Source organism: Phoca vitulina, unplaced genomic scaffold, assembly GCF_004348235.1.
Source record: "Phoca vitulina isolate PV1807 unplaced genomic scaffold, GSC_HSeal_1.0 scaffold26, whole genome shotgun sequence".
In the NCBI taxonomy this organism is placed as follows: domain Eukaryota; kingdom Metazoa; phylum Chordata; class Mammalia; order Carnivora; family Phocidae; genus Phoca; species Phoca vitulina.
The window spans coordinates 762,610-789,275 of NW_022589729.1; the positions used below are offsets into that span (position 1 = coordinate 762,610).

At 43.3% G+C, this 26,666-nt stretch overlaps 1 protein-coding gene across 1 annotated transcript; it reads right to left on the reverse strand.

Moving 5' to 3' along the window:
- Positions 1-11,168: 11,168 nt before the first annotated feature.
- Positions 11,169-26,356, reverse strand: SH2D1B (SH2 domain containing 1B). The gene is made up of 4 exons (XM_032422203.1): positions 26,223-26,356; positions 14,516-14,579; positions 12,799-12,964; positions 11,169-11,206 (listed from the first exon to the last, which is right to left on the reverse strand). The coding sequence occupies exons 1-4, from the start codon at positions 26,354-26,356 to the stop codon at positions 11,169-11,171; spliced, it is 402 nt and encodes a 133-aa protein (XP_032278094.1).
- Positions 26,357-26,666: the final 310 nt, after the last annotated feature.

Sequence of the window (26,666 nt, forward strand, 5' to 3'; positions counted from 1 at the left end):
ATTCAGGTGTGAAATGTGCCTTTCACATGCCTTTCTTTTCCACTGTGATGCAAAGTAGTGATTTGGGGCGAAGATCAAATATGGAAAATTGCAGCATAAAAATATTTTTTTTGAGGAAACTTGTAAGTGTAAAAACGGATGTGCATATGTCACTCTTAATGCAGTGCTCTACGCTGAGCTGATGGTCTAGAAAGCGAGGTACAAAGATGCATTTATTCAGACAACGTATCCGAGCCCCTCCAGGAGCCGAGTGCTGTCTGGTGCACAGTGGTAACCTGGTGGGAAAGGGCTACCTGGTTCTCTCTCTCCGTGTCAGCAAGGGGTGAGGACACTGCGGAGTCCGTGGTCCTGTGACGAACAGGCTATGTTAGCAGGGTATCAAAATACAGCAGAAGCGCCAAAGGGGATGTGATGAATTTCAACTGGTTGTGTTTTCCCTCAGAGCTTAATCTTACAGTAACTGCAGAAAAAAGCAACAAAGCAGAGGTCATCAAGAAAGCCACTTCATTCCTGAAGTCTGTGCATGGGCTGGCGGGAACCCCAGTTGGTATTCAGAATTACTGGAATCCGCTAATCCAGGAGGGCACCTCAGAAGCTTCTCCGAACTCCGAAAATGCCTTTCTGGTTCAATTTGCTCTCGGGCTTTGGAATTCCCTTCAGGTCAGCGAATCCTGGGAGTGTTCTAGAACGCACTGTGCTTTAACTCCGTGTCCTGTCCACCCGTCTCTACCACCAGCTTTGCAGTCCGGCTGGCAGCCGCGATGACTCGGCAATGGTTTATCTTTGAGATGGGGGCCCTTAGGGTCCCCTGGGCTTCACTAGGCAAGCAGCATGTGGGGTGCCCCCATGCAGAGCTCCCCCTGCGCTCCCCTGGAAGCAGGAACAAGTAATTAAGTCTGCACAAAGAAATTCAGCCCCCGTAGATGACTCTCTGCCTCCCCTCAGACAGTGTCCTGCATGCAGATGGCATCTGGTGTCTTTCATCTCTCCCACAGTGCTGCCCTCGGGGAAGTTTCATTTAGGTTGTTCGGGGAAGCATCTCGGAGAGCTTTGCCCCTCCAGCGCGTCCCCCTCCCCGCTGCCCTTCACATGGGGACACGCCGTGAGAGCCCAGAGCCCCCAGCACCGACTAATGAGAAAATGCCTCTGCGCTGGGTATCTAGGGCTCGTCTCTCCGCAGACACAAATCCTCTTTGTGTCCAGCTTATCTCCAGCTGCTGCCACGGTAAATAGTCCAACTCGAGGGAGCCCGGGCTAGCCCTATCCCACGGAACGAATCCCTTGGTCACTGCCCACACAGCCAGGGGAGCAAGCTTGAGGGATGCTGAAAGACCACCTCAGACGCACCGGGCTGCTTTCTCTCTCATGGGAGGTGCCTGAGGGATGTGCCCATTGCAAGACTAGGAAGCAGGGCCAGCACTTTCTCCTTGGAAATGGCCAGAAAGGAAAAAAAAAAAAAGAAAGAAAGAAAAAGCAACACCCCCCCGCCCCCCAATGAACTGCAACTGATTTTGTTTTGTTTTTACTATTTAAACAGCCGTTTTCAGGGCCATTTGCTACCTTCTTCCTTAAAGCACTGTCCATGTTTCCCACCTTAGCTTTTCTGGATTCCTGTGTGTTCGCTAACTCCTGTCAGTCTGGTGGTTAAGCCCAGAGGAGTGTTTGGCTCCCTTCGAGGGCTAACTCATGGCCACTTGTAGGATGTTCCCTGTGGTTATGTGGGTCCAGGCCACCAGGAGGTCTGTAGAGGAGCAGCTGGCCTTCCGAGGTGGAGGGAAGTGAGCCCCATGGGCGCTGTGACCGGCTCGCAGCTCCAGCCTCTGAGCCCCCTTCTGCATCCTGAGCCCCGGGGGACAGACCCAGCTGCTGGAGAGGAGAGCTCGGAACCAGTCTGGATTACCCATCTTTGTACTACCTTCCCAGCCTTCTCCAGGTATCCGCTAAATTCTGTTTCTATCCACCGTCCTTGCTCAATTTGAGTCCTGGGTCCTTTCTGCCAAGAACTGTCAGTCTTTGCAGCAGACCTGGAGAATTTTCGTTAGACCGGGCCAAGGGAGGACATTTTTGAGGAGCTGGGTCTTCCAGATGGGGTGGAGGCCGTGGGAAGTGTAATAAAGCTGAAGGATGTGGTGGGGTTGGCAGCCCCACCCATGCCTTGCCCCAAGACCTTGCTCATCACCCAGCGGAGATGTGGGTGGTACGCTGTGAGGAGCCCCCCACCCAGCCCACCTCTCCAGCTTCCTCTCCTACTACCGCCTCTGTGCCTCAGGACCCCAGCCCCCGACATGCTCAGAATTGCTTCCGTGACTTTGTTCAAGGCTGTCCATCTGCCTGGTCCCTCTCTGCCCGCCTTTCTATCTCCTCTGACTTGGCCAGGCTATCTTAATGAATCCTTCACATTTCAGCTCAGGCATCCCTTCCTCCGGGAGTCCTTCCCAGATGCCACCCTCGGCCTTGCGGTCTTCTTCCTGGCAATTGTCGCGTGATGTGGGAAGCAGCTGCCTCCTGGTCTGTCCCCCAGACCCACGAGCCCAAGTTCAAGGGCCATGCCCTGTTCATCTCTAAGGCCTCAGCCCACTGCACCGGGCCTGGCACATCTCAGGAGCTCAGTAAAGATGTGCTGTGAACTGAACTGAAGTCAAGGAACTTCTCATTTATTTTGGGAGATTTTATAAATATGTCCCATACACACAATCGGGTGCTAAATGGCGTGGAACAGACTAGACGGGGCTTTCACTGAAGTCTGGCGCAGACCAGCCCCTTCCTCAGGGCCTCTGCACGCACACAGTCTCTGCACCTGATCATGGACTTCAGACGATTGAGGGAGGCCACTGCAGAGTGGAGAGTGATTAATGGGCCAGTGTGTAGGTCATTTATCTCCAGCCGGAGCCTCCGTTAATTCAGTTCCCTGGACAGGTGCCACCTCGCCCCAGAGCCAGCAGAAGCCGGCACTCACGTCCAGCCTCTTGTAGGAAGGGTCACACTCCAGCGCCAGGCACCTGCCCACCTCCGGTACTGCCTCTCCAGCACTGCATTCCGATGCTTAAGATTCGCACTCTACCACTTTGGGCTTTGCTATTAATTGTTGCTTTATTATTATTTTTAAAGATTTTATTTATTAGCACAAGTAGGGGGAGCGGCAGAGGGAGAGGGAGAAGCAGACTCCCTGCTGAGCAGGGAGCCTGATGCGGGGCTCGATCCCAGGACCCCGGGATCATGACCTGAGCCAAAGGCAGCTGCTTAACCGACTGAGCCACCCAGGCACCCAAGTGGTGCTTTATTATTATAATACTAAAGCTCCTATGTATTCCAGGAATTTGTGCTAATCAATTTGCATTCATTATCTCATTTGTTTTTCTCAATAAGCCTGTAAAGGAAGTCCTGTGGAGCCCATTTTTCAGATACAGTTGTCTTACTGAGTTCCAAGAGATTCACACGCATGATCTCATTAATCCTCACATCTCGTGACATAGTTATTTCAGCCCCATTTTATAGATGGGTACACTGAGGTTGAGGCAGTGACAAAGCAGAGCCTGGGTCTTAAAGACACATAAAGGGCGGGGTAGGACCTGGAGGCCTGGGTCTCTGGACCTGAGGAGCAGGTGTTTTCTCTCCACATGACTCTTCTCTGTTTCCATCACACCAGTCTGATAAAAATCCTCAGGAAATGGTCATTGGACCTTCTCCAGGGGTGAAGGCAATTTCATTAAACACTGAAGGTTCGTTCAGGATAGGAATTGAGAGACCCATTCACCGAACCCCCTCGTTTTCCGGAAGAGGAAAGAGCAAAGAGCAAAGACTGCATTTTTTCCAAGTTCTCCTGTGCCGGCACGGTCTGACTCCCCACATTACCCTAGGCGGTGAGAACTATCACCCCGTTTTCCAGGGGAGGCGGACCAGAGGCTAAGCGAGTTTCAGCAACTTACCCAAAGTCACTCTACCAGTAAGGGGCAGAGCTGACACTAGGGCCCCTTGAAAACTTTCGTGCACAAGGATTTGGGGTAGAGATCTGCTCTACGATTTGCAAGAATTTCAGCCCTAAGCAGGAATGGCTGTCCAACTTCGACTGCACTTCTAATTGCAAACTGGGGGGGGGGGGGGGGGGAGACTGGCTTACACACTAATCCTGTTATCGACACTGGAGATTAAACAGTCAAATGAGAGGTATTATTCCGGGGAATGGCTCAGGTTTTTTTTTTTAGGTTTTTATTTATTTATTTGACAGAGACAGTGAGAGCAGGAACACAAGCAGTGGGAGTGGGAGAGGGAGAAGCAGGCTTCCCGCTGAGCAGGGAGCCCGATGTGGGACTCGATCCCAGGACTCTGGGATCATGACCTGAGCCGAAGGCAGCCGCTTAACGACTGAGCCACCCAGGCGCCCAATGGCTCAGGTTTTAATAGCTACCAGGGTTCCTCACCATGCTTGCTTTTTTGTTTTTTTAACACACACACACACACACACACACACACACACACACACACACTCTCACACACAATTTATTTTCTTGGTTTTTGTCTGACCTCTTGTGGCTTAATTTAGGCATTGCAGTTTCTGGTAACTAATTTTTGCAAAAGGTCCCTTTGTCGTGTTCCTAAGATCATTTCCTAAGATCAACAAATAGTTTGTTGGGGGAAAAAAGAAAAGAGACGACCCTTCCTAACTAAGAATTTCAGTAGGAGAGAGAAAATAGAGGGGGAGGATATCTTTGGAGAAAAAAATGAAAATTTCAAGAAGTCCAGAAAGGTTAAAACTTAAAGAGAAATGGCATATAGACTTTAAAACAAGATAGAGAAGGAAAAACTCACACTCAGACACATTACCGTGAAATTTAAGACCATAAAGACAGATTATCTTTAAAGTTCCCAGAAGGAAAAAAAATGAAGTTCCCAGAAGGGGCGCCTGGCTGGCTCAATAGGTGGAGTGCATGGCTCTTGATCTCAGGGGTTATGAGTTTGAGCCCCATGTTGGATGTGGAGATTACCGAAAAATAAAATGCTTTAAAAAAAAAGATTTATTCGAGAGAGAGCAAGAGAGAACATAAGCAGGGGGAGGGAGAGGGACAGAGGGAGAAGCAGACTCCTTGCAGTTCCCTGAAAAATAAAATGTTAATAATAAAGTTTTCAGAAAAAAAAAATTAACTAATAGAATCAAATTGACAATAGACATCTCAGTAAGAATACCAGATTCAAAATAATAATGGCTTAAGATTTTTGTATTGTTGAAGGCATAGGAGTAGATAATAATTCAAATTTTAGATAACATCAGAAAGCAAGGGGGGTGCGCCTGGGTGGCTCAGTCGGTTAAGTGTCTGCCTTTGGCTCGGGTCATGATCCCAGGGTCCTGGGATCGAGCACCGCGTCAGGCTCCCTGTTCAGTGGGGAGTCTGCTTCTCCCTCTGCCCCTCCCCCTGCTCGTGTTCTCACGCTCTCTCTCTCACTCAAATAAATAAAATCTTTAAGAAAAAAAAAACAAGGTGGGATTGATGATGGTAACAGTATGCTTAATGATAACAATTGATATATTTTAAATATTATAGAGAAAAACAAAAATACAGGTCTTAATAAGGTGTGGGTAACCACCAAAAATGTCTTTTATAAAAAAAAAAAAAAGAGCCTTCAAATTAGCATAGGTAAACTTGATCTATTTGCTGGAAAGCAGAAAAAGGGGGGGAGGGAAGGAAACAAAATGTATGGTAAATGGAAAGACTGGAGTAAGATTTTTATCTTAGCTCGTGCTACTGTAACAAAACACCATAGATCAGGTGGCTTAAACAACAAACATTTTATGAGACTTTATTTCTCACGGCTGCAGAGCATGGGAAGTCCAAGATCAGGTGCCAGCAGGTTGGGTGTCTGGTGAGGGCCACGTCCAGCGTCCAGTCGCGCAAACAGCCACCTTCCTACTGTGCCCCCACAAAGGCTTTCTTGGTGCTTACATGTGGAGAGAGCCCTCTCTTAAGGGTCTTAATCGCATCATGAGAGCACCACCCTCATGGCTTTTCTGTAAACCTAATTACTTGCCGGAGGCCCCACCTCTAAACACCATTGCACTGGGGGTCAGAGCTTCAACATGTGGGGGGTGAGGGACACAAACATTCAGCTCGTAACAACGGCGGACATAAATTCCAATAGAACAAATTATAATACATGTAAACGTATTGAACTCAGCACACAGAAGGAGAGAATCTTAACTTAGATCCAGCAATATTTTGTCTACGGAAGACAGAGTTAACACAAAAGATATGAGAAAACTTGAAAACAAAGGGATGGGAAATTATATACTAGGAAAGTATGAATGAAAAGAAAGCCAGGATAGCAATTTAACTATGAAGAAAAATATAATTAAAGGCAAAAAAGAGAGAAGCACTTCATATAAAAGAGATTAAGATGATTATAATTATAAAAAGATAAACACCTAAAAGTATAACATAAAAATCATTAAAACAGGGACGGCAGAACGATAGGGAAATATCTGTACACCAACTATTGTAATTAGAAAGCGAAACTCTATTATACATTGAGTTAAAATGAGAGACTTTTTCTCTTTGATAGGTCAAATAGGTGAAAAATCTATAAAAATATTTGTTTTGCATGAGTTGTAATCTTAAATACATGGGGTGGGTCTTGAGAATGAACTTTAAAATGAATAGAACAATTCTCAAATGAAATATTCACAGAGTGTTCACCAAGGAAGCCTCAGAAGTCAAGTCAAACCATGTTATCTAACTATAACGCTCTACAGTTTGGAATCGACACAAAAATAAAAGCTGAAATATATGTTTAAAAACAAATATGAACTACTGAATTGTTCTTGGATTGAAGAGGACATTTTTATACAAATTAAAAATACTTAGACCTGAACAGCAATAAAAATTTGCGGGATACCATTAAAATAGTACCATGAGCTAAAGTCATGGCTTTTATATATACGTATACTTATTAGAAAATGTGAAAATAAGCCAGATAAACTCAAAAAAACCAAGTATAAAAAATCACTGAAATCAAGAATAGCGATCTAAAAACAAGATTAACAAAACTAAAAGCTGGCTCTGACAGGACTAGTAAGATGGATAAAATTGATTAATAAAAAAGGAAGGCAGAAGAGTGAAGAAGGAGGTATGACTACAGTCACAACAGATTTTTAAAAATAATATTATGAACTATATGCCAATAATTGCAAAAGTTTATATAAAATTGATAAATTCCTGGGAGAACAAAGAATGCCAACACTGGCAAAAATAATTGAGTAAACCACTAAGCATTGAAGATACTTAAATAGTAGTGAAAGATTCCCTCCCCTCTTCACCAGAGCTTCAAACTCACTTTTGTATAAGAGTACTAATAGGGCGCCTGGGTGGCTCAGTTGGTTAAGCGGCTGCCTTCGGCTCAGGTCATGATCCCAGGGTCCTGGGATCGAGACCCGCATCGAGCCCCACATCGGGCTCCCTGCTCAGCGGGAAGCCTGCTTCTCTCTCTGCCTTTGCCTGCCACTCTCCCTGCTTGTGCTCTTTCTCTCTGTCAAATAAAGAAATAAAAATCTTAAAAAAAAAAAAGAGTACTAATAAATTTTCAAGCATCTGATCATCCTTACCTCACAGAGTTGTAGCAGAAAAGAGAAAAAGGAAAGCCTGCTTTATTTACTTTATATGATTAGTATACCAGTGATTCAGTAAATTATAGTTCTGTTTGGCTTATGAGTTTTAACGCAAAAGTCTTAAATGAAGTGTTAACTTACTAAATCCATCAGTTTATTGAAAATAATACAGCATGATCAAGTGAAGCAATGGAAGGGTGGTGTAATATCAGCAATTTTATTAATCTAATTCACCTCTATAATGGAATGAAGTTAAAAGGAATGTGACTATTTCAGTAGATGCAGAAACAAATCACTTAATAAATTTCAAGGCATTTTAAGTTTCTTTTTAAGTTTATTTACATAATCTCTACACCCAATGTGGGGCTCAAAGTCATGGCCCCAAGATCATGAGTCACAGGCTCTTCTGACTGAGCCAGCCAGATGCCCCAAAACATTTCTGATAAAAACTAAAATAGTCATCTTAAAGGCTACAACAAACATGGTGCTGCAGTGGAGAAGGTTTCTATACATTCCATGCAATGCTGGGACCCACACAAGAATGCTCACTTTTATGACCACTGTTTAATGTATACTAGAGGTCCTAGCAATCAAGTAAACATGGTAAATAGATGCATAAGTGTTGAAAAAGAACAAAGTGGTATTATTTACAGCTGACAAAATCATTTACATAGAATTTACAGTTCCATTTACAATAGGATCAACAGGTAAACCAGTAGATCTAATGAGAAAGGAAGCATTTTGCCACTGCCAGAGAATGCTAGAAATGTAATAAAACATAAAACAGAATTTATAACAACTAAAAATAGGAATTAATCTAATATACCAGACTTCCATGGTAAAAATTTGTGACTCCATTAAAGAACAAAAAAGATGACCTGAATAAACTGATGTAGCATTTTTTTAAAAGATTTTATTTATTTATTTATTTATTTGACAGAGAGAGGCAGCGAGAGAGGGAACACAAGCAGGGGGAGTGGGAGAGGGAGAAGCAGGCCTCCCGTGGAGCAGGGAGCCCGATGCGATGCAAGGCTCCACCCCAGGACCCTGGGATCATGACCTGAGCCGAAGGCAAACGCTTAACGACTGAGCCACCCAGGTGCCCCCTGATGTAGCATTTTTATGCGCGGGAGAACATCACAAGAATGTCTGTTTTCCCTAATTGCAAATTCACTCAAAATCCCATCAAAACGTTTGGAGCAACGTAATGTATTTATACTAAAATGTATATGGAGGAACCAATGTCCACAAATAACTCAGTTGGTTTGAAAAATAAGAGAGGTTACCTGTCCTCCAAGACAGTAAGATGCTGCAAAGCCAGATGATTAGAACTGTTGTGATATAAAGGAGGAACTGTAAACTAGAGGGGGAGATGATTTATGAAGCAGGGTGAAGTGGGAAAACGACTTTAATATATATGGAGAAATACAAAGTTGGAAATACCTCTTACCATATACAAAGGTTAACCCTGGATTCATCCTTCATTCAAGAAATATTAATTGAACACCAACTATGTGTGAAGGGCTTTTGTAGATACTGGGAATGTGTCCGTGAAAAATGCAAAAATCCTTGCCGTCACTGGAACCTTAACTGCAGGGAGTAAATGTATAAAAACCAGGAAAACAAAATGTAGGAGACTTTTTTTCATGATCTTGGAGTGGGGAAGGGCTTATTAAACAAGAGTCAAAAAGCACTTGATGGGTTTGACTACGTCATCATTAAACATGAACATACTTTATGACCCTATGGCTCAGAGAAATTCTCTTACATTTCCATAGGGAGACTCATTCAAATTTGCTCTTCATAGTGTTGTTTCTGGAACCAACCTAGATGACTATCTCTTTAGGAAAGGATAAGCAAACTGTGGTGGAAGGACACTACTAAATACTGTGCATCATTAAGATACTGAATTACATTACAAGAAACTGGGTATTGAGTGAAAAAAGTAATAACATAATTGGAAGAATAGAATATTGTGTATGTAAATATAAAAGATATATATTCACAACCAATGATGTACATTCTACAAGGGTGCATACATGTCAAGGGCATGTATCAAATACTATTGAGCTGCTTCCTATGGGGGAGGGTGTGAACATTGGAATGAGAATTAGTGACAAGGGGAATAAAGATGAAATAAAACCAAAGAAAGGTCTTGTATGGATTGATGGTGATAATGAGTTAAGAACTGAGGAATGTGATTAACTTCTCAACTCTCCATACTTAAGTCCAAAAGAAAGAGAGGGGGAGAGATTCCCACTGGAATTGTGAAAAGATGGCGAACCAACCAGAAGGATTTAGCTCCCTCAGCTCTCTGAATATGGTGGCTGCATTTCACTTCTTACCTACTTGGTAGTAGCTATGGATTTCTGTGGCCCAAGAACTCAAAATGGCTCACACTTTGGGACTCCAACCACAACGTCTGTTCATGTTGTCTGGAAATCTAGAGTTCTTCTCTTTAATAACTTTGGAAGATAAGTCCAGTAGGGTAAAATGAATCACTATGGTTTGAAGATAGGTAAAAGAATGGGCATAGAATTTGGTACATTCCACACTAATCAGGTCTTAATTAAAATTTTTAACTAGCAGAAAAACGCAAAGGACTTCGAACAAATTCAACAAATCCTTCAGCAATGTGTTTCCAGTCAAAGTCCTGTGAATGGGCACAGCTCTATGCAGCACACTTTTCCACACTGGGGGATATGAGGGAGACCCAACCATGCTTTGGTGGCACTTAATATCTAGATGGGAAAACGAACCACACAAAGGAGAATATCTTTAAGATGCCCACAGATATCACTGCAGTACAGAACTATATCCATGCTGCTAAAGTGGTTGGTGCATACATGAAATTGGGCAAAACCAGTGAGAAAGTGTTTCCGTGGATGTGTCTGGCAGGAAAATCAAGATTAGTAAGAAGGAGAAGAGCTAGAATGTGGGGGAGAAGGACAGCTGGGAGGTCAGGGCCCCTGCCATGACCAAGACCGGGACAGGCAGGTGCAGAGACCATGTTGGCTGTTTGGGAGGCTAGGACTCAGATCTCTTGCCACCCCCGTGTACATCTCCATGACCCCAGGACTCCTCCATTCCACCCGACACATCCAGGCTCAGCAGAGAGGCAGGAACATGTGTTTGTTTTCCAGATGAAGAAGTGGAGACCCCCAGACAGGGCAAGAGGTTTCTCCAAAGTCTCATAGCCACAGGACTGGAACTCAGGCTCCTAACTCATGGCCAAGTGCGCACTCTTCTGTATGAAGCTGTGCCTCAGATCGCTAGTCTGCAGGAGGGCATCAACCATGGAGAATAGGTTCAGGCTGTCCTATTCCAGGCAAGAAGAGTGAGAGGGCGGAAAGGAGTTTCAAAGCTGCTCATGGTGTATGCATGGGAGGCAGGGATGTGGGGAATAATTTCTCTGAGGTTGGTGGACAGAATGTCTTCAGTCACCCAGACCAGGAGAGTCTGAATTGTCCCCTAGAGCTCAGTCTTCCAGAACCACACCTGCAGGAGAAGCAGGGTTGCCAGTGAGAGCTGTCACCCATCTCTTCTCTAATTGCTTTGTTCAGTCTCCTTGTCTTCAAGGCAAGACCTCCACGTAGTCACTGTTACTGTTCTCTGGGGGGAAAAAAGCAGAAGACCATCCATGAGGCAACTCCGGGAGTTGCACGGACCAACCTCACTCAAGGGAAAGAAGACCTCTTCCCCAGGCACAGGAGGACCTCGATGCTACATCAGAGTGACATCTTCAAGGGCGGGTGTATCACAGGGAGCTCCCCGGGCAAAATAGGGGGTCTCTTTATAAGTTTAGGCATCCAAGTTTTCTGCTCCAGCAGAAAACCTGTGTCTCCCTCAGAGTGAGAACATCTGAGGCTTATTCTAAGGAGGCCAAGGGAAGGGGAGGAAGCCAGTGAGCTGAGGAGAAGATGTCTCCCCTTTGGTAGCTGAAGACTTGGGGTTACCTACCAGGGCTAATCAAGCGTGGGCAGCCGGGGTGGTTAAGACTCCCACCCAGTTCTTGAGAAAGATCTTGAAAGAACTCTCCCCTTGGCATTTGTGATTATTATATCATTGCTGGACAGATAACGGCCACTGCCCCCACCACCCTCAGCAACTCATCTGGGTTTTCCTAAGGACTGCAGTGCACAACATTCCTGGGTTTCGAGCTCTGCCCCTTTTTGTGCTTTTGTTCCTGTAAGTTTTGGTGGAACATGGCCGTGGGATTACACCTGTAGCTAAATCTATAGGAAGTGACTTTGCGTGTACATGGGTGCACAGACCTTGGCAGGGGGCAGGGGGCAGAGGAGGGGTTGTTATTCTTATCATTAAAAACCCATGCTTAGTTTTGCTGGGAGGTGAGAAGCTTGCCCTGGTGGCCCGGAGGGTGACTTAAGTAGACAGTAGAATGTGGGGTGATTGCAGGCTCCCTGGAACTCTGCCCTCTGCCCTTCTCCCTAGCTAGCATGTCTCCCCCCAGTGCCCTCCACCCGGCCACTGATAACTGAAATCCCTCTGCTTGGGAATGTGACCCTACGTGCCACCATGGGAAAACAGGAGTAAGCCGTAAATGTCTCAGGAAATCTGTGTTCAATTCAAACCACGTTGTAACTGACAAATACTAGAGGGATGATTTTCTGAGGGCAGGTTTCACGGGGAGCAAGTAAGCAATTGTGGCTGCTAGTGATACGATTTGAGAGGCCCTCAGTGTGGATTCTCTGCACTCAAATTTACTGGCCATCTCTCATTTTCCACCATGGCTTAATTCCATTCGGGATATATCTGGAATAATTTGTCCCCTAACACTAAATAAATGAATGCTCAGCAAATATTGAGCAAAATGTACCAGTATGGGCCTTGGGGAGGGCATCAAAGCAATTTTCTCATTTGAAAATTTTGCCTGCTTGTCCATCTGTTCCCAAACGTGTGGTTCGCACAGGGTCACAGGATGGGTGTGAGGTCAGCTCTTCCAGAACGCCCCGGGGACCACTCTTGCTCTCCTGACTGGCCAGGCAGAGCACTCCGTGTGTTGGCCACCTTCCGGGGCTCAAAGACACTGCTTCCCAACAAGGCTGATGTTGCTTTTTTGTGGGCAAAGTCTTTTAGAGATAACACAACAGAACAGGGTGTGTATCTGTATAAATTCTACAAAGTCGGCCAGTGGAAGAAATGGGACTAAGGTTCCTTTCTGACCCCCACGTAAGAGTTTTTACCGTAAATACCATCCAGCTTTATCTGTGATCGTCTCCATCTCGGGCAGAAGCTGGCTTGCTTTATCGGATGTCCAAGGTGGACCACCAGCCCTTGATTTGGTTTCTCAAATGTGGAGATCAATTCCTTTAGGTTTGAGAAGATCTGTTTGGGAGCACCTTCTACGGTCTGCCAAAATACAAGATACTCATCACCATCCACTGTATGTGCAATGTGACACCTCAAAGCAGTGGTTTGAGCCCTCAGAGCAAGGCTGCCTCTCCCTCTGCCTGTCGCTTGCCCTGTATTAAGGAATTATCACAATTTCCCAAAGCATGCACGACAAAGGAAAGAGTTCATATAAGTTGCTTTTTAGAAAATATTTTATGTTGAAATAATTTCAGACTTGAAGAAAAGTTGAAAAAATACTTTTAAAATTTTTATATATATCCTTCACCCACAACCCAAATGTTTTTTTAATTCTTTTTTTAAAATTTTATTTATTTATTTGACACACACACACAGAGAGAGAGAGCACAAGCAGGGGAAGCGGCAGGCAGAGGGAGAGGGAGAAGCAGGCTCCCCGCTGAGCAGGGAGCCCAACATGGGGCTCGATCCCAGGACCCTGAGATCATGACCTGAGCCAAAGGCAGACACTTAACCAAGTGAGCCACCCAGGCACCCCTCACACCCCAAATGTTAACATTTATATTGTACATATTTGCTTTTCATTTTCTTTTTCTAAATGTACATGTATATACGTGTACGATTATAGGGATACATAATATATATTCTTTTTAAAAAAATATTTTGAGATTAAGTGTGGACATGATAGCTCTTTAACCCTAAATACATCAATATTTCCCAAAAAGCGAGAACATTACATATCCACACTGCAGTGATTAAAATGAGGAAATTAATCTTGATGTAGTACTACTTACTAATCTACAGAGCTTATTCAAATTTTGTCAGTTTGTCCTTTGTAATGTCCTTTGTAAGAAAAGAAAAATTATACACACACACACAGGTAGATATACTTAAACATGTATGTGTGTGTGATGTGTGTGTGTGTGTGTGTGTGTGTGTTTGGGGATCACAGTATATTCTAATTTCTTTTAGATATTCACAATGAACATTAGCATATTGAAGATTCTAAGAAATCTGGCAGTGAAAAATCTGCTTAACCTTGTCTGCAAGTGTTTCAAAAAGATTATTTCAGGATTCTTTGCTAGTAAAGATTCAGTTAATATTATACTCTACTTCTTAAGCCAGAGAAATTATTTCAGAACAAAAAGGTTTTCTGCTTAATGCTCAGTAAACCAGAAAAATTAAAGAAACCCCTAAGACTGCCCATTGACTGATGCTTCCCTTTATATTTTCATACAATCGTGGAGCTCACTTGTCTTCCTACGTGTTCGGACTGCTCCCCACCTTCCCGTTCCATCCCGCCCTGGTCACTGTGTGTCTTCTAATTGGATGGCGACCTCGCCTGGAGTCCAGCCTGGTGCATTTGACCACGGGGGGAACCAGGGTCTACACGTCTGAATAACAGCCTTGAATATTCAAAAACTCTCCCTATTTCCCTCAGAGAAAGACAAGGTTTACTATGGATCTGACTCTAACTCTGCATGTTGCTTCCCTTTTTAAAATGCCTCTCCATGGCCACATCTCAGGTTCAAGAGATGATCTCAGGTTCTTCTCCCCCAGTCTTTTGTTACAGGAGTTCTCGTATGTTCTTACCTGTATATTGTAAAACCCATGTCTCTCTTTGAAGATTCGGTACGTGTAGACGAAATTTTTAAACCTGTGGAAAGATGACTGTGTGAATCGTAATGTTCTCATATGTAAAACCAGGTCTCTTCTACCTACCGCTCTATTTTCTGCACAATGCCTTTGGCAATCTTGGGTCCCCAAAAGAAACTGATCATTTTCAGGCATTCTCATCTGTGGGAATTTGAAAGAGACAAAGGCTTGGAAACGGGAACACTTATTCTGATGGTGGAAGTCTGGGCTTGTAGCAAAGAGGATGAGGAGAGAGAATTTACTATTTCCATGGTCTTGGTACTTCTCTCTAGTTTTTTCACTTAGCTCTCAGTTGATACAACATAAAAAAACACCATTGAGCCATTCCTGTATTGTTTACTAAATGATGTGTCATTGAACTTTATTAGAGATAGTTAGTGTTAATGAAAAAAAGAGAACATTGGGAATTTCGCCCAAGGAAATGATGTATTGTGCTCTTGTTCTTCATCGGAACTGGCTCCACTGGCTAAGTAATCTAACCAGAATCTAGATAATAGACCCAATCTAGCAATTTCCAAAGCAAGACATAACATAAATACATTACTGTATTTCTCCAATTCCAAGATGCCATTAATTGTAAGGGATCAATTTAACAATAGCTTCCCAGGAGGAAAATGCATACATTAAATGTCTCTATCAACTGTTTAACATGTTCTGATTACCCAGAAATATTAAAGTGTAAAAAAAAGAGAGAATGAAAGACATTGACATGAGGCTCAGATTACCTAATGATCCCTCCCCCCCCCACCCCCCCCCCCCCCCCCCCCCGCCCCATGCTTGCACCTATGCCAAAGAATCATTTGATTGAATTGGGAATTTGGAAAGCAACTTAGAGCTTTAAGGTACAGAGGATTTGATCACTGATTGTCAGGAGGCTTTGGCCATTGACTTCAAACCCCAATCCTTTTTGTGGGGGTTCCTGAGGCCAGAATAAGCCAGTGGGTGTCCCCAAATCACATCGCAAGCAACAAAACATTTCACATGAGTTTGTGTCCACATGTGACAAAGTATCCCATATCTGGGAAGAGGTCTCAAATATTTCTTTTCAGGGGCGCCTGGGTGGCTCTGTCATTAAGCGTCTGCCTTCTGCTCAGGTCATGATCCCAGGGTCCTGGGATTGAGCCCCGCATCGGGCTCTCTGCTCAGCGGGAAGCCTGCTTCTCCCTCTCCCACTCCCCGTGCTTGTGCTCTCTGTCAAATAAATAAATAAAATCTTTATAAAAAAATTTCTTTCACAGAGGTATCATTCAAATCGGGATCCAAATGAGGTCCATACATTGCATTTGTCTGATCACGTAGTTCTTTGAAACCCAACTATCGTATGTTAAATTCTTAAATGACTTCATTTTTAATTATGTTGTTGTATTATCAGCTAAGAAAATCTCCACCAGAGGAGTATGAAAGATTAAAACAAATGGAGCTTCTGTGTTAACCAGTCCAAAAGCCCTATACTTCAAGTTCTAAAGACAGACATTGCTCAAATATGATCTTTTTCTTTTTTAAAAAAGATTTCATTTATTTATTTGAGAATGAGAGATTTAGGCTTATGACTTTGAGCTTTGGTTGCCCGTAGCTGCGACCCTTTCATACTATGAATTTCACGCATCCCATTCTCTGATCCCCACTCCCAGATCCTTTCCTCTATTTGCTGACCGCATCAGTCCCTTGACCACAGACCCTCCAGTCCTCTGGCCTTACCACTTTCCACTGTTCTCACTCACCTGTCTTCGTTCCCTTGGGGTGCCAACTGGTCTCACTTCCAATTGATGACCACAGACCTCCAGTGGGCTCTTGGTGCTCCAGGCAATCAGTGATTTCCCCGTTCCCTCAATAGTGATTGTACACTGTCCCCTTTCTTTGGACACCCCAAACACCTCACCTCACTAATAACTTCACAGAGATTCAAGCAGTCGGAAGAGAATTCCCAGACTCTGAGCTGCCACAGCTCTTCGCCTGTGGGCTCCCATCCTCAGCCTTTGTAACCATGCACCAACTTTGCACGCCATTCTCTGGAACAAATCCCTCTTCCACTGGGGGCCACCCATTGTCATCTATTCAAGGACATAGTTCTAGCAATTTTTTCCTCTCTCTCTCTCTCTGAGGTCATAAATTATTATTCTTTACACGACAGCCAGGGTGGCCCTTATTTAAAAATGAGAAACAGATGTTTTTTGACTTAGAGAGCTTTATTAACTTTTCCCACTTGTTCAAAAGATTTTCCCATACAGATAAATAGCATAAATATTTGTAATCTACTTGCAATCGATACACTTTTGATTTCAGCCTAATGTATTTTGTCATTGATTCTTATTTCTTCTAATGTTTAATAAATGGCTTTAAGTTGTGTGCCCCCAAAAATGTGAGTCAGGTCATGTCCCTCCTTTGCACAAAAATATGCTCAATTTTTTTTTTAAGTTTTACTTGTAAGTAACCTCTACACCCAACATAGGACTCGAACTCATAACCCCGAGATCAAGAGTTGCATGCTCTTCCAATTGAGCCAGCCAAGCACCCCAAATCTGGTCAATTTTGAATAAGAAAAATAAGATTGGGGTGTGTGTGTGGCAGATGGCTGTATTAACCGGTCTCAAATCTTCTTATAAAGCTATAAATAAGACAGTGAGAACTGGTTCCAGGGTAGAAAAGATATTAATGTGATAAAATAGAGAGCCCAGAAACAGACCCATATATGTCTGAAAACTTGGTATATGACAGAGCTAACACAGCAGATCAGTGAGGAGGGATGGACTATTTATTAAATAATAATGGTAATGTCTTAATGTGGAAATAAATAAAATCGGATCCCTACTTCACATTCTAATTGAAGACCTAACCGTGAATCAACAAAACAGTGAGCTTAGGAAAAGTAAGTGTAAGTGAACAACTTCATGACCTTGAGTTAAGGAAGGAGCTCCTACATCAAAAAAAAGTACAAGCCCTAAGAAAAGATTAATAAACTCACTATATTAAAATTAAAACTTCTGATTGTCAAAATATATTATTAACAGAGTGAGAAAGTCCACAGGCGGGGAGAAGATCACTGAAGCATTACTGTATGATAAGAACACTAATGTACCATTTAAAAAAGGCTAATGAAATGTCCACTAAGCATATGAAGAGATGTTTTACTTCACTATCAATCAGGGAAATACAAATTAAACCATAATTAGATATCATTTCATACCAGATTGGCAAAGACATGAGAGTTTACTTATGGAAAATATTGGCCGTGATGTAAAGCTATAGAAAGTTCTACCTACAACTAATGGGGATGTAATTAGATACTAATGTCTTGGAGAACAATTTGACAAAGTTTACTAAAGCTGAAATGCATACAATCTGTAAACCCAAATGTGCACTTCTTAAGATTGGCAATATTGGCACAAAACTGACAATGCCAATATTATATTATTTATTAAAAAAGCAAAGATCACAGAAACTAAATATTTAGTACATTTAAACACATTTACAATCTAAAAAATCATCACTATATTATAAAATATCAAGTAAAAGTATAAATTAAGGAAAATACATGAGATAAATACGTATTTTCTAATATAAACTATCATTAGATTAGATTAATTGGGGCACCTGGGTGGCTCAGTCAGTTCAGCATCTGACTCTCGGTTTCGGCTCAGGTAGTGATCTCAGAGTCCTGGGATTGGAGCCCCACATCAGGCTCCTAGCCCAGCGCAGAGTCTGCTTAAGATTCTATTCTCTCTTCCTCTCCCACTGCCCCTCCCCCTCCGTCTCTTTCCCTCAAATAAATAAATAAATAATAAAATTAATTAACTGACATACAGTATTCAAAAAACCAAACGCTCCAAATCTTATTAAATTTTCATTAATAATGAAAAATTTAAAGTAGAATAAGTCTTTTTAGTACATTTTCTTTTTTTTTTTTTTTTAAAGATTTTATTTATTTATTTGAGAGAGAGAGAATGAGAGAGAGAGAACACATGAGAGGGGATAGGGTCAGAGGACGAAGCAGACTCCCTGCCGAGCAAGGAGCCCGATGCGGGACTCGATCCAGGGACTCCAGGATCATGACCTGAGCCGAAGGCAGTCGCTTAACCAACTGAGCCACCCAGGCGCCCCTTTAGTACATTTTCGACGTGAAAAAAGGGAAGGAGAGAGGTAGGGATGAAGGGAGAGAGAGGGAAGAAGGCAGGGAGGGAAGGTGAATCAGTAGGGTCATCACTGAGTTCTGAGGATTTTTTATGCAAACATTTCCATCCACTGGAAAATCGTTATCTGTTGACACCGTTGGGGAATGCTAAGGACATAAAATTTAATTCTGAATACTTTCCTTTGATTTGTTCACCTTCAAACAACCTCATCCCTTGTTCTGCAACTTAAAAAAAATCTGTTTTGAACCTTTTGGATCTTTATCAGAGTTGATATCTTTACTGAAAGCAGAGTTTGCCACATAAGCCGTTAGTAATGTCAGTGGTTACGTTTCTAAGATTCTACATGCTCACTGACCGCTCTGAAATGGTCTTTATCCGAACACAAAAACAAACAGTTGAAAGGGCTCAGTTTTAATTCCAGTGTAGTTGACATACAGTGTTGTATTAGGTTCCGGTGCACCATACAGTGCTTCAACACTCCGGTGCATCACCTGGTGCTCATCACAAGAGCCCTCCTTAATCCCCATCACCTGTTGCCCCACCCTCCCCACCTCCCCTCTGGTGACCAGCAGTATGTTCTCTAGAGTTAAGAGCCTGTTTCTTGGTTTGTCTCTTTTTTCCCTTGTTTCCTAAATTCCACATATGAATGAATTGAAATCATATGCCCACAAGATTGGTCGCAGATATTCATGCCAATTTCAACTGTAATTGATCTGGCTGAGTAAACAGATTGTAATGTCTCCCCAGAATGGAATACTGCTTAGCAATGAAAGGACTGAACTCTGGCGCACGGAACTATACGGATGAGTCTCAAAGTAATTATTCTGGACAAAAGAAGTCAGACAAAAAGGGCTACTACTTTATGATTTGATTTACATTAAATTCTGGGAAATACATAGACATCTATAGTGCCAGAAAGCAGGTGACAGTGCACTGGGGCTTGAGTGGGGGGTGTGGAAAGGGGAGATCATAAAGGGGCACGAGGGTAGTTTTGGAGGTGATGGAAATGTTCATTATTTGGGCTGTGGTGATGGTTTCATGAGTGCATGCAAATGTCAAAATTCATCAAATTGTACACTTTTTATTTTATATCAATGATACCTCAATAAAGCTATAAAGATCATGACATAAAAAGGTATATGAATAGAATTTGTATTTGCTCTAATATAGAAACCAAATTTAAGTTCATTTTACATATATGATTCTTACTCTTTTCATGGTTAGTCTTGGCATTAGGGAGAAGAAAAATATTTCCTATATTTGCTGCTAGGTCTTTAGTAAACATGTGGTGGCTTGACCTCCAGCATGAGAGTGACCCACAGTGGAGGACTGCTCTGGACATGACAACAAGGAAGGAGATCACCCACAGTGGAGGACTGCTCTGGACATGACAACAAGGAAGGAGATCCAGACAGGCACTCAATCATTTCGAAGGTTTATAATACTTCGATGTATTGAAATGCCTACTTTCTTGGCTATCCCATGGAAGTCTTCAACCCCATTGAAGATGTGAGAAATACACAGGGCTGGCTTATAAAGACCATTTTTAAATCTTTGGCATTACCTTTCAGTTGAGATGAAAATTTTCAGTTGGAAAAGATCAGAATAGGGGTTCCTGGGTGGCTCAGTCAGTTAAGCATCTGCCTTCGGCTCAGGTCATGATCCCAGGGTCCTGGGATGGAGTCCCGCATCGGGCTCCCCGCTCAGTGGGGAGCCTGCTTCTCCCTCTCACTCTGCCCCTCCCCCTGCTTGTGTGCTCTCTCTCTCTTTCAAATAGATAAATAAAATCTTTAAAAAAAGAAAGAAAAGGTCAAAATACAGATTATCTGAGCTTCGGCCTATCTTTGAATTGTTTCACTCTTTCCAGTGGGGTTTAGCCTTACAAATGGTCATCATGTGAGGTGCTGTGCGTGGGTCTCTGTGTCCTTTCTTGGTTCACGACAAGTCCACAATTAGCAGTCAGTCTCACGCCATGACCAGTGTGGCAGGGAAACTTCTTCACGTTCGAGTTTGTAGTTTTATTTTAAACCAAACTTTAAAAGGTCAGTTGAAGGAAATGGAATTGACTGCCCTATGATGTCAACTAGGTATTCTGCATTTCTCCAGGCCTTGACACAAGTGTGAAACACACGTCAATAAAGAGTGTTTTAAGACTTTTGACTTCTCACTTGTCTTGATTGGACTGTGCCTTGGTACAACTTTGTGGCACCAAATTGTCAGTGTGTGTTAAAATGTCAAAAATTCTAGGATTTTATCCTAAGGAGAGAGTTGGGCAAACGTTCAAAGATGTAGGCACAAAAATGTTAATTGTCTCAAGTTACATTGGGTCCATTGGACCAAAGTGGAAATAACCTAAATGCATGATTAGGTACCAATTATGATAGAGCCAATCAATAAAAGAGTAAGCGATCATGACAAGATGATGTGTATTGGCTTTCTTTGATGTGGCGAGATACCAACAATGCACTGACAAAAAACAGTTCGCAAACTGTCACGTGTAACGAACCATTTGTGTACCCATTTATATTTCCTTAGACAAGCACGGGCATATAGAGCAGTCTGGAGGCATGTGTACTGAAATATTAGGAATGGTAATCTCCATGTGGTGAAATTGAGAACATTTCTGCTTTCTTTTTTAGACCTTTCTCTACAATGGATTTTTCTAAAATAATAAAAACGCTTGAAATATCTTTTTCTCTGCGAGCTCTAGAGTCTTGCCAAAGATCTCAGAATCTGGGAGAACCGTCTTCCCCCTCCACCCCCCAGGTGTCTCCCACTCCTCCTTCTTATTGCTGTGTCCTCCTCCTTGAGATTCTTCTCAACTGTGGCCTTCTGTTGGCTACAGAGAGTCCCTCCTGTCCCCTCAGGCCTGCAGCTGTGGCCCTTGAATCTCCCCACATCTACTCCATTTTGACTCTACTGATTCTAAAGGCAGACCCAGTTTCAGCTTCTCACACAAAGTCACACTGCAGAGAGAGTGGTTTGGCGCATTGGCGTTTTCTATCAGGCTCTGCTATTGAGTCACATTTCCCGTCCACATTTACCACAGGCCTTTCTGCTCAATACTGTCTGCTGCTGGGCCAACTCGCCACGTGACTTTCTTTATTTCTAAACTTCCCCATGATGTTTTCGTTTAGGTCTGTGAAAGCATGTAAGTTGGGATGCTGCCATTCTAACACAGCAAAGAAGAAGGGCCCACCCAGGTTGGGTGTTTCGAAAGCAGAAGGGCAGGACCCCACAGATCAGGGTCTGCTGCCAAGCCCTCGAGTCCCCGCTTGGGCACTTCGTAACACTGTTCCAAGGTCACTACCTTGAACATATTTTAGTGGCACTGGGACATTGGTAAGAGGGGACATAATGACATGTTGACAAGTTGGGCTTGGACAAGTTACTTAATAAAAAGCTTGGTTTCTTTACCCACAAATTAGAGATAATGTCACCTACTAGAAATGTCTTTACAAAGGGTAGATGAGATAAGGAATGTGACATGCCGACCACAATGTTTGGCTCAGAGAAAGCACCTTCATGGTGGCTCTGAATGCGTAGATGCAGGAAAATACGCTAATTCTGGTGTTGTACATCATTTTGGCTTTGTTCACATAAGGTTGTGTATCAAAGCACGAACTGCTTTGTGTGACCTCCTCAGAGGAACCTTTCTCTACCCAACTTGAAGTAGCCTCTCTATCCCTCCCTGTACTCTGACCCTGTTTGGTTTTCATCGTATTGTCTCCTCTTGCTGGAATGTACGTTCGTGAGGGCAAGACCGACCCCTGTAGTATTCATCACTATTTCACCCATGCCTAGAACCGCATCTGGAACATAAGAGGTGCTCGGTATATGCTTGTTGAATGAATACATAAAGGTTCTACTATTCATCCTCCGAGTCCCAGTTCCGCCGAGGCTCTCCACACCTCGAGGAATGGGTCCCTCCCTCCTCTCAGTTCCCATACGCCCCAATGTGAGTGTACTCATCAGCACACACTCCAAGGTACTTTTGTCTTTTCCCCATTTATTTCTTTATTTTCCCCACTAGGCTTTGAGCTGTGTTGAAGGCACCAATTGAGTGCCCAGCATAGTGCCTGGCATATAAGAGATTTTCAATACTCGTTGAACAACCAGAATTGAATGGCCTGTACTGATCTGTGTGATAACAAAATTTCACAAGGATCATGATAATGCCCATTTCCATGGGGGCCATTTGACCTGAGCCTTAAGCCTGAGGGTACCTGAAATGTGTCTGCCTTTCAGGGATGTGGGCAGGGAAGAGGGTGAGGCCTGATTATGGGCAGATGCCCCCCAAATATGTATTCTTCCCTCTTCATTGGATGTTATTATTATGTTTCATGTTCCTTAGTGACTTTCACTTTAGAAGAACACACAAGCTGGGTTGATACTCCACAAAACAGTTGAAAATAAATGTTGATTTCTAAAGAGAATCCCAGTAGAGACTACCTACACTGAGGTCTGGATCAAGGTCTCCTGTCTCTATGACATCCCTTGCACCTTCTTTTCCCATTCACACTACTTTCTCCCACATCGCTAATTCCTCACCATCTCCCATCTGGAGACACAATGGTCTCAATCGCCATCATCCGACAGCTTTGGTGCATCCTCCCTATATCAGATTGGAGTTCCTAACACTCCAGTTGGGAGTTTGGAGGGTTCCAGTCTTGTCACTTGCCTGCTTGGAAACCATCTACATCTCCCTGCTATCTATGGACTCATTCTTCTCAGACCCCATAATATTATCCCAAACCTACTTTTTCAAAAGCTGGTTTCCAAGCTACCTTTCAGGAACACTGTATGATTCATGTGTGCTTTAAAACATCCTGCCTCTAGACCTCTGTTCCTGCCCCCTTCCCTCCCTAACATGCTTCCCAGTGTTGAATGAATACATAAAGGTTCTATTATTCATTTCCATTTCCGTGTAATCAAATCTTACCACTCTTCCAGGTCCCAGCTCAAATACCGTCTCCTCTAAGAACACTCTCCTGCTCATATTTTTGTCCCTTCAGTTTGCATAAAGGGAGAAGCAGACTACCCCGCTGGGCAGGGACCCCCGATGCAGGGCTCGATCCCAGGACCCGGAGATCATGACCTGAGCCGAAGGCAGACGCTTAACCAACTGAGCCACCTGGGTGTCCCTAAGATTTTATTTTTAAGTAATTTCCACACGTCTTGTGGGGCTCCAACCTAGAAGGCCCCAGATCAAGAGTCACACGCCAGCTAGGCGCCCTTAGTCCCCTTTTTTTAAATAAAAAATATTTTTAGCTATTCTAGCAGGTTCCTTGTGCTCCATGTCCCACCTGAATAAACTTTATGATCCTTGAAGAAAACTTAAAAAATTCTGTTAATTTTTTTACTGGAAACATACCGAATTTATAGATTAATTGTGGTAAACTGATATGCTTCCAAATTGAGTCCCTAATTTCATGTACCTCTTCTAGTGAGTTCCCCAGTAGGTACTAAAGTTTTCTTCATACAAACCTTACACATTTCATGTCACATTTATTTCTGAGTATTATTATTTTTTTTGCTAATGTAAATGACCTGTTTTATTATATTTTCTTACTGGTTACTGTTTTTTTTTAAATGAAAAAGCTATTGATTTTAATTTCAATTTTATAAGCAGATACTGTTAATTGAATTTTCTTAAATTTACTTTTTAGGTTTTTTTCAATTAAATCTTAGATTTCACAGGCATAAAATCATGTCAACTGCAAATAATAATAATTTTGCATCTTCCTTTTCAATTTTTACCTTTATTTCCTTTGGCTAATTACACTTGCTCATATCTCCTGGAAAATGCTCCCTAGTAGTGCTGGTAATGGGCATCATTGGCTCATTCATGATTTTAGCAGCGATTCTCCTATGCTTCACCTGGCCTTTGGTTAAGAAAGTATCTATCTAGCTTTGTATGGCTAAGAGTGTGTAAGGGCATGCATACGTGTGTATGTGTGTGTATTTAATTGAGGGATGGATGTTGAATTTTATCTAACACCTTTTAAGCAAATTTGAGCGAGTTATGCAGTTCGTCAACTTTGACCTACTAATATGTAATTAAACTACTAATTTACCCAACTTGGAACCATCCTTGACTTCTCGGAATAGACCGAATTGAGCATAGTATATTTTCTCCTTTAATGTTACTGGCTTCTGTTTTGTTGGTAGTTTCTTGAAAATGGATATTAATTGAAATTGAAATTGGTCTATAGTTTTCTTTTGTGCATGTGTCCTTTTTGGAAAAAGAAATGTTTTACCTTCATACATAGAAACTGGGGGGAATAAAAGGGAACAGAAGACAAACAACTCAAGCTAAAAATGGGTAAAGAATATGACTGTGCAACTCTCAAAAGAAGAATTACCAACAGCTAAAATTACATGAACTGACCCCCCACCCCCAGCCCCGTCATCACTGGTAACGTGAAAATTCCAACTGTTAACCCCTTCAGGCTATCTTTCTTTTACCTGCATCTCTGGTATCATACAATGAAGCAAAGAGATCTCTGCCTATTCTGTTAGTCACGACAGTCCTTTTTGTCCTCACTCTCAGAAGTGCTGAAGCATATCCAGAGACACACTTGGGTTTTAATTCCTCTAGCAGGTAGAAGAAAAACTTCAGTGATCTCTCCAAACAGAACATTTAAAGATGGTAGGTTCTCACTGATACCTGTTCAGGATTGTTTTCCTTCTTTTTTTTTTTTTTTTTTTTAAGATTTTATTTATTTATTTATTTGAAAGAGAGAGAGAGCGCATGAGTGGGGGAAGGAGCAGAGGGAGAGGGAGAAGCAGACTCCTCGCTGAGCAGGGAGCCGGATGCCGGATGCTGGTGGATCCCAGGACCCCAGGATCATGACCTGAGCCGAAGGCAGACGCTTAACCGACTGAGCCCCCCAGGTGCCCCCCAGGATTGTTTTCTAACCGGGTCTAAACAAGCTCCTTCAGCAGAGTTGCTGCTAGAACTTCACACTGAACTCTCTGGAAATGCCAGACGCATTTTAACACAAGCAAGTCATTCAAGAAATCCGGGTCTCTGTTTCTTCATCTAGAAAATGCTTATGCCGGCCTTGATAGGCTCTAAGGAGGATGAAAGGAAATGATGCATGTTGAAGCTCTTTACAAACCTAAAAGAATTTGAAATCATACTTTAAGTGGTCCGGCGGAATATATGTGAACACTTAGTCTCTCGGGACATCTAGCCTCTTCCATAACAACTAAGCCAACCTGTCCAGGAAAGGGCCTTTCTCCCAGGCACCTCCATGCTTCCTGCAGCCCTTCCCTTTGCTGCCACCCACCCCCACCCCCTGCCTGCTTCTGCAGAGGGTCCTGCTGGGGTGAGCAGGTGGCGCTGGGACAGACACACTCCTTGCATGCCCGTCAAGCGCTGCCTTGCTGTATCTCATTCTGCTCATTGGGGCTGCAAGGTCAGAGTGAAATACAACTTCTTTTGCATTGGGCTATCAGGACCACACTCAGGGTAGGGGTCCGGATGTATGGAAGATAAGACTACTCACGAGACACAGAGGCACAGAACTCCGGGCATGGACTCGCTGTCCCTTATCAGGAAGTTGCCGTCTATCCCGTCCTCCAGCAGCAGGGTCTCACAGTCTCTCTTGGACAGAGGGCCGTGGTAATAGGGCAGATCCATGGGGAGCCTGCTGGGAGCCCTGTAATCTATCTCCAAGTCCGGGGACGGCCCCAAGGAGGGGACTGGAGGAAGGGGACAATGGGAGCCTGTGGGAGCTCCTCTTCCGCCGGCTCGTGGGAGTGAGACTGAGGCGGTTCTGCGGGACTCAGGCAATCTTGCAAGATTCAGGAAATGAGAAGGGTGGGGTGATGAAGTGACCACACATGACAGCCTGTAAATGACCCTAGTGTGACTCACAGAAGTATGTGAGAGCAGTGTGAGCACATAGTATCCTCAGTGATGCTCATGCCTGGGGCTGCAGGGCTGACGC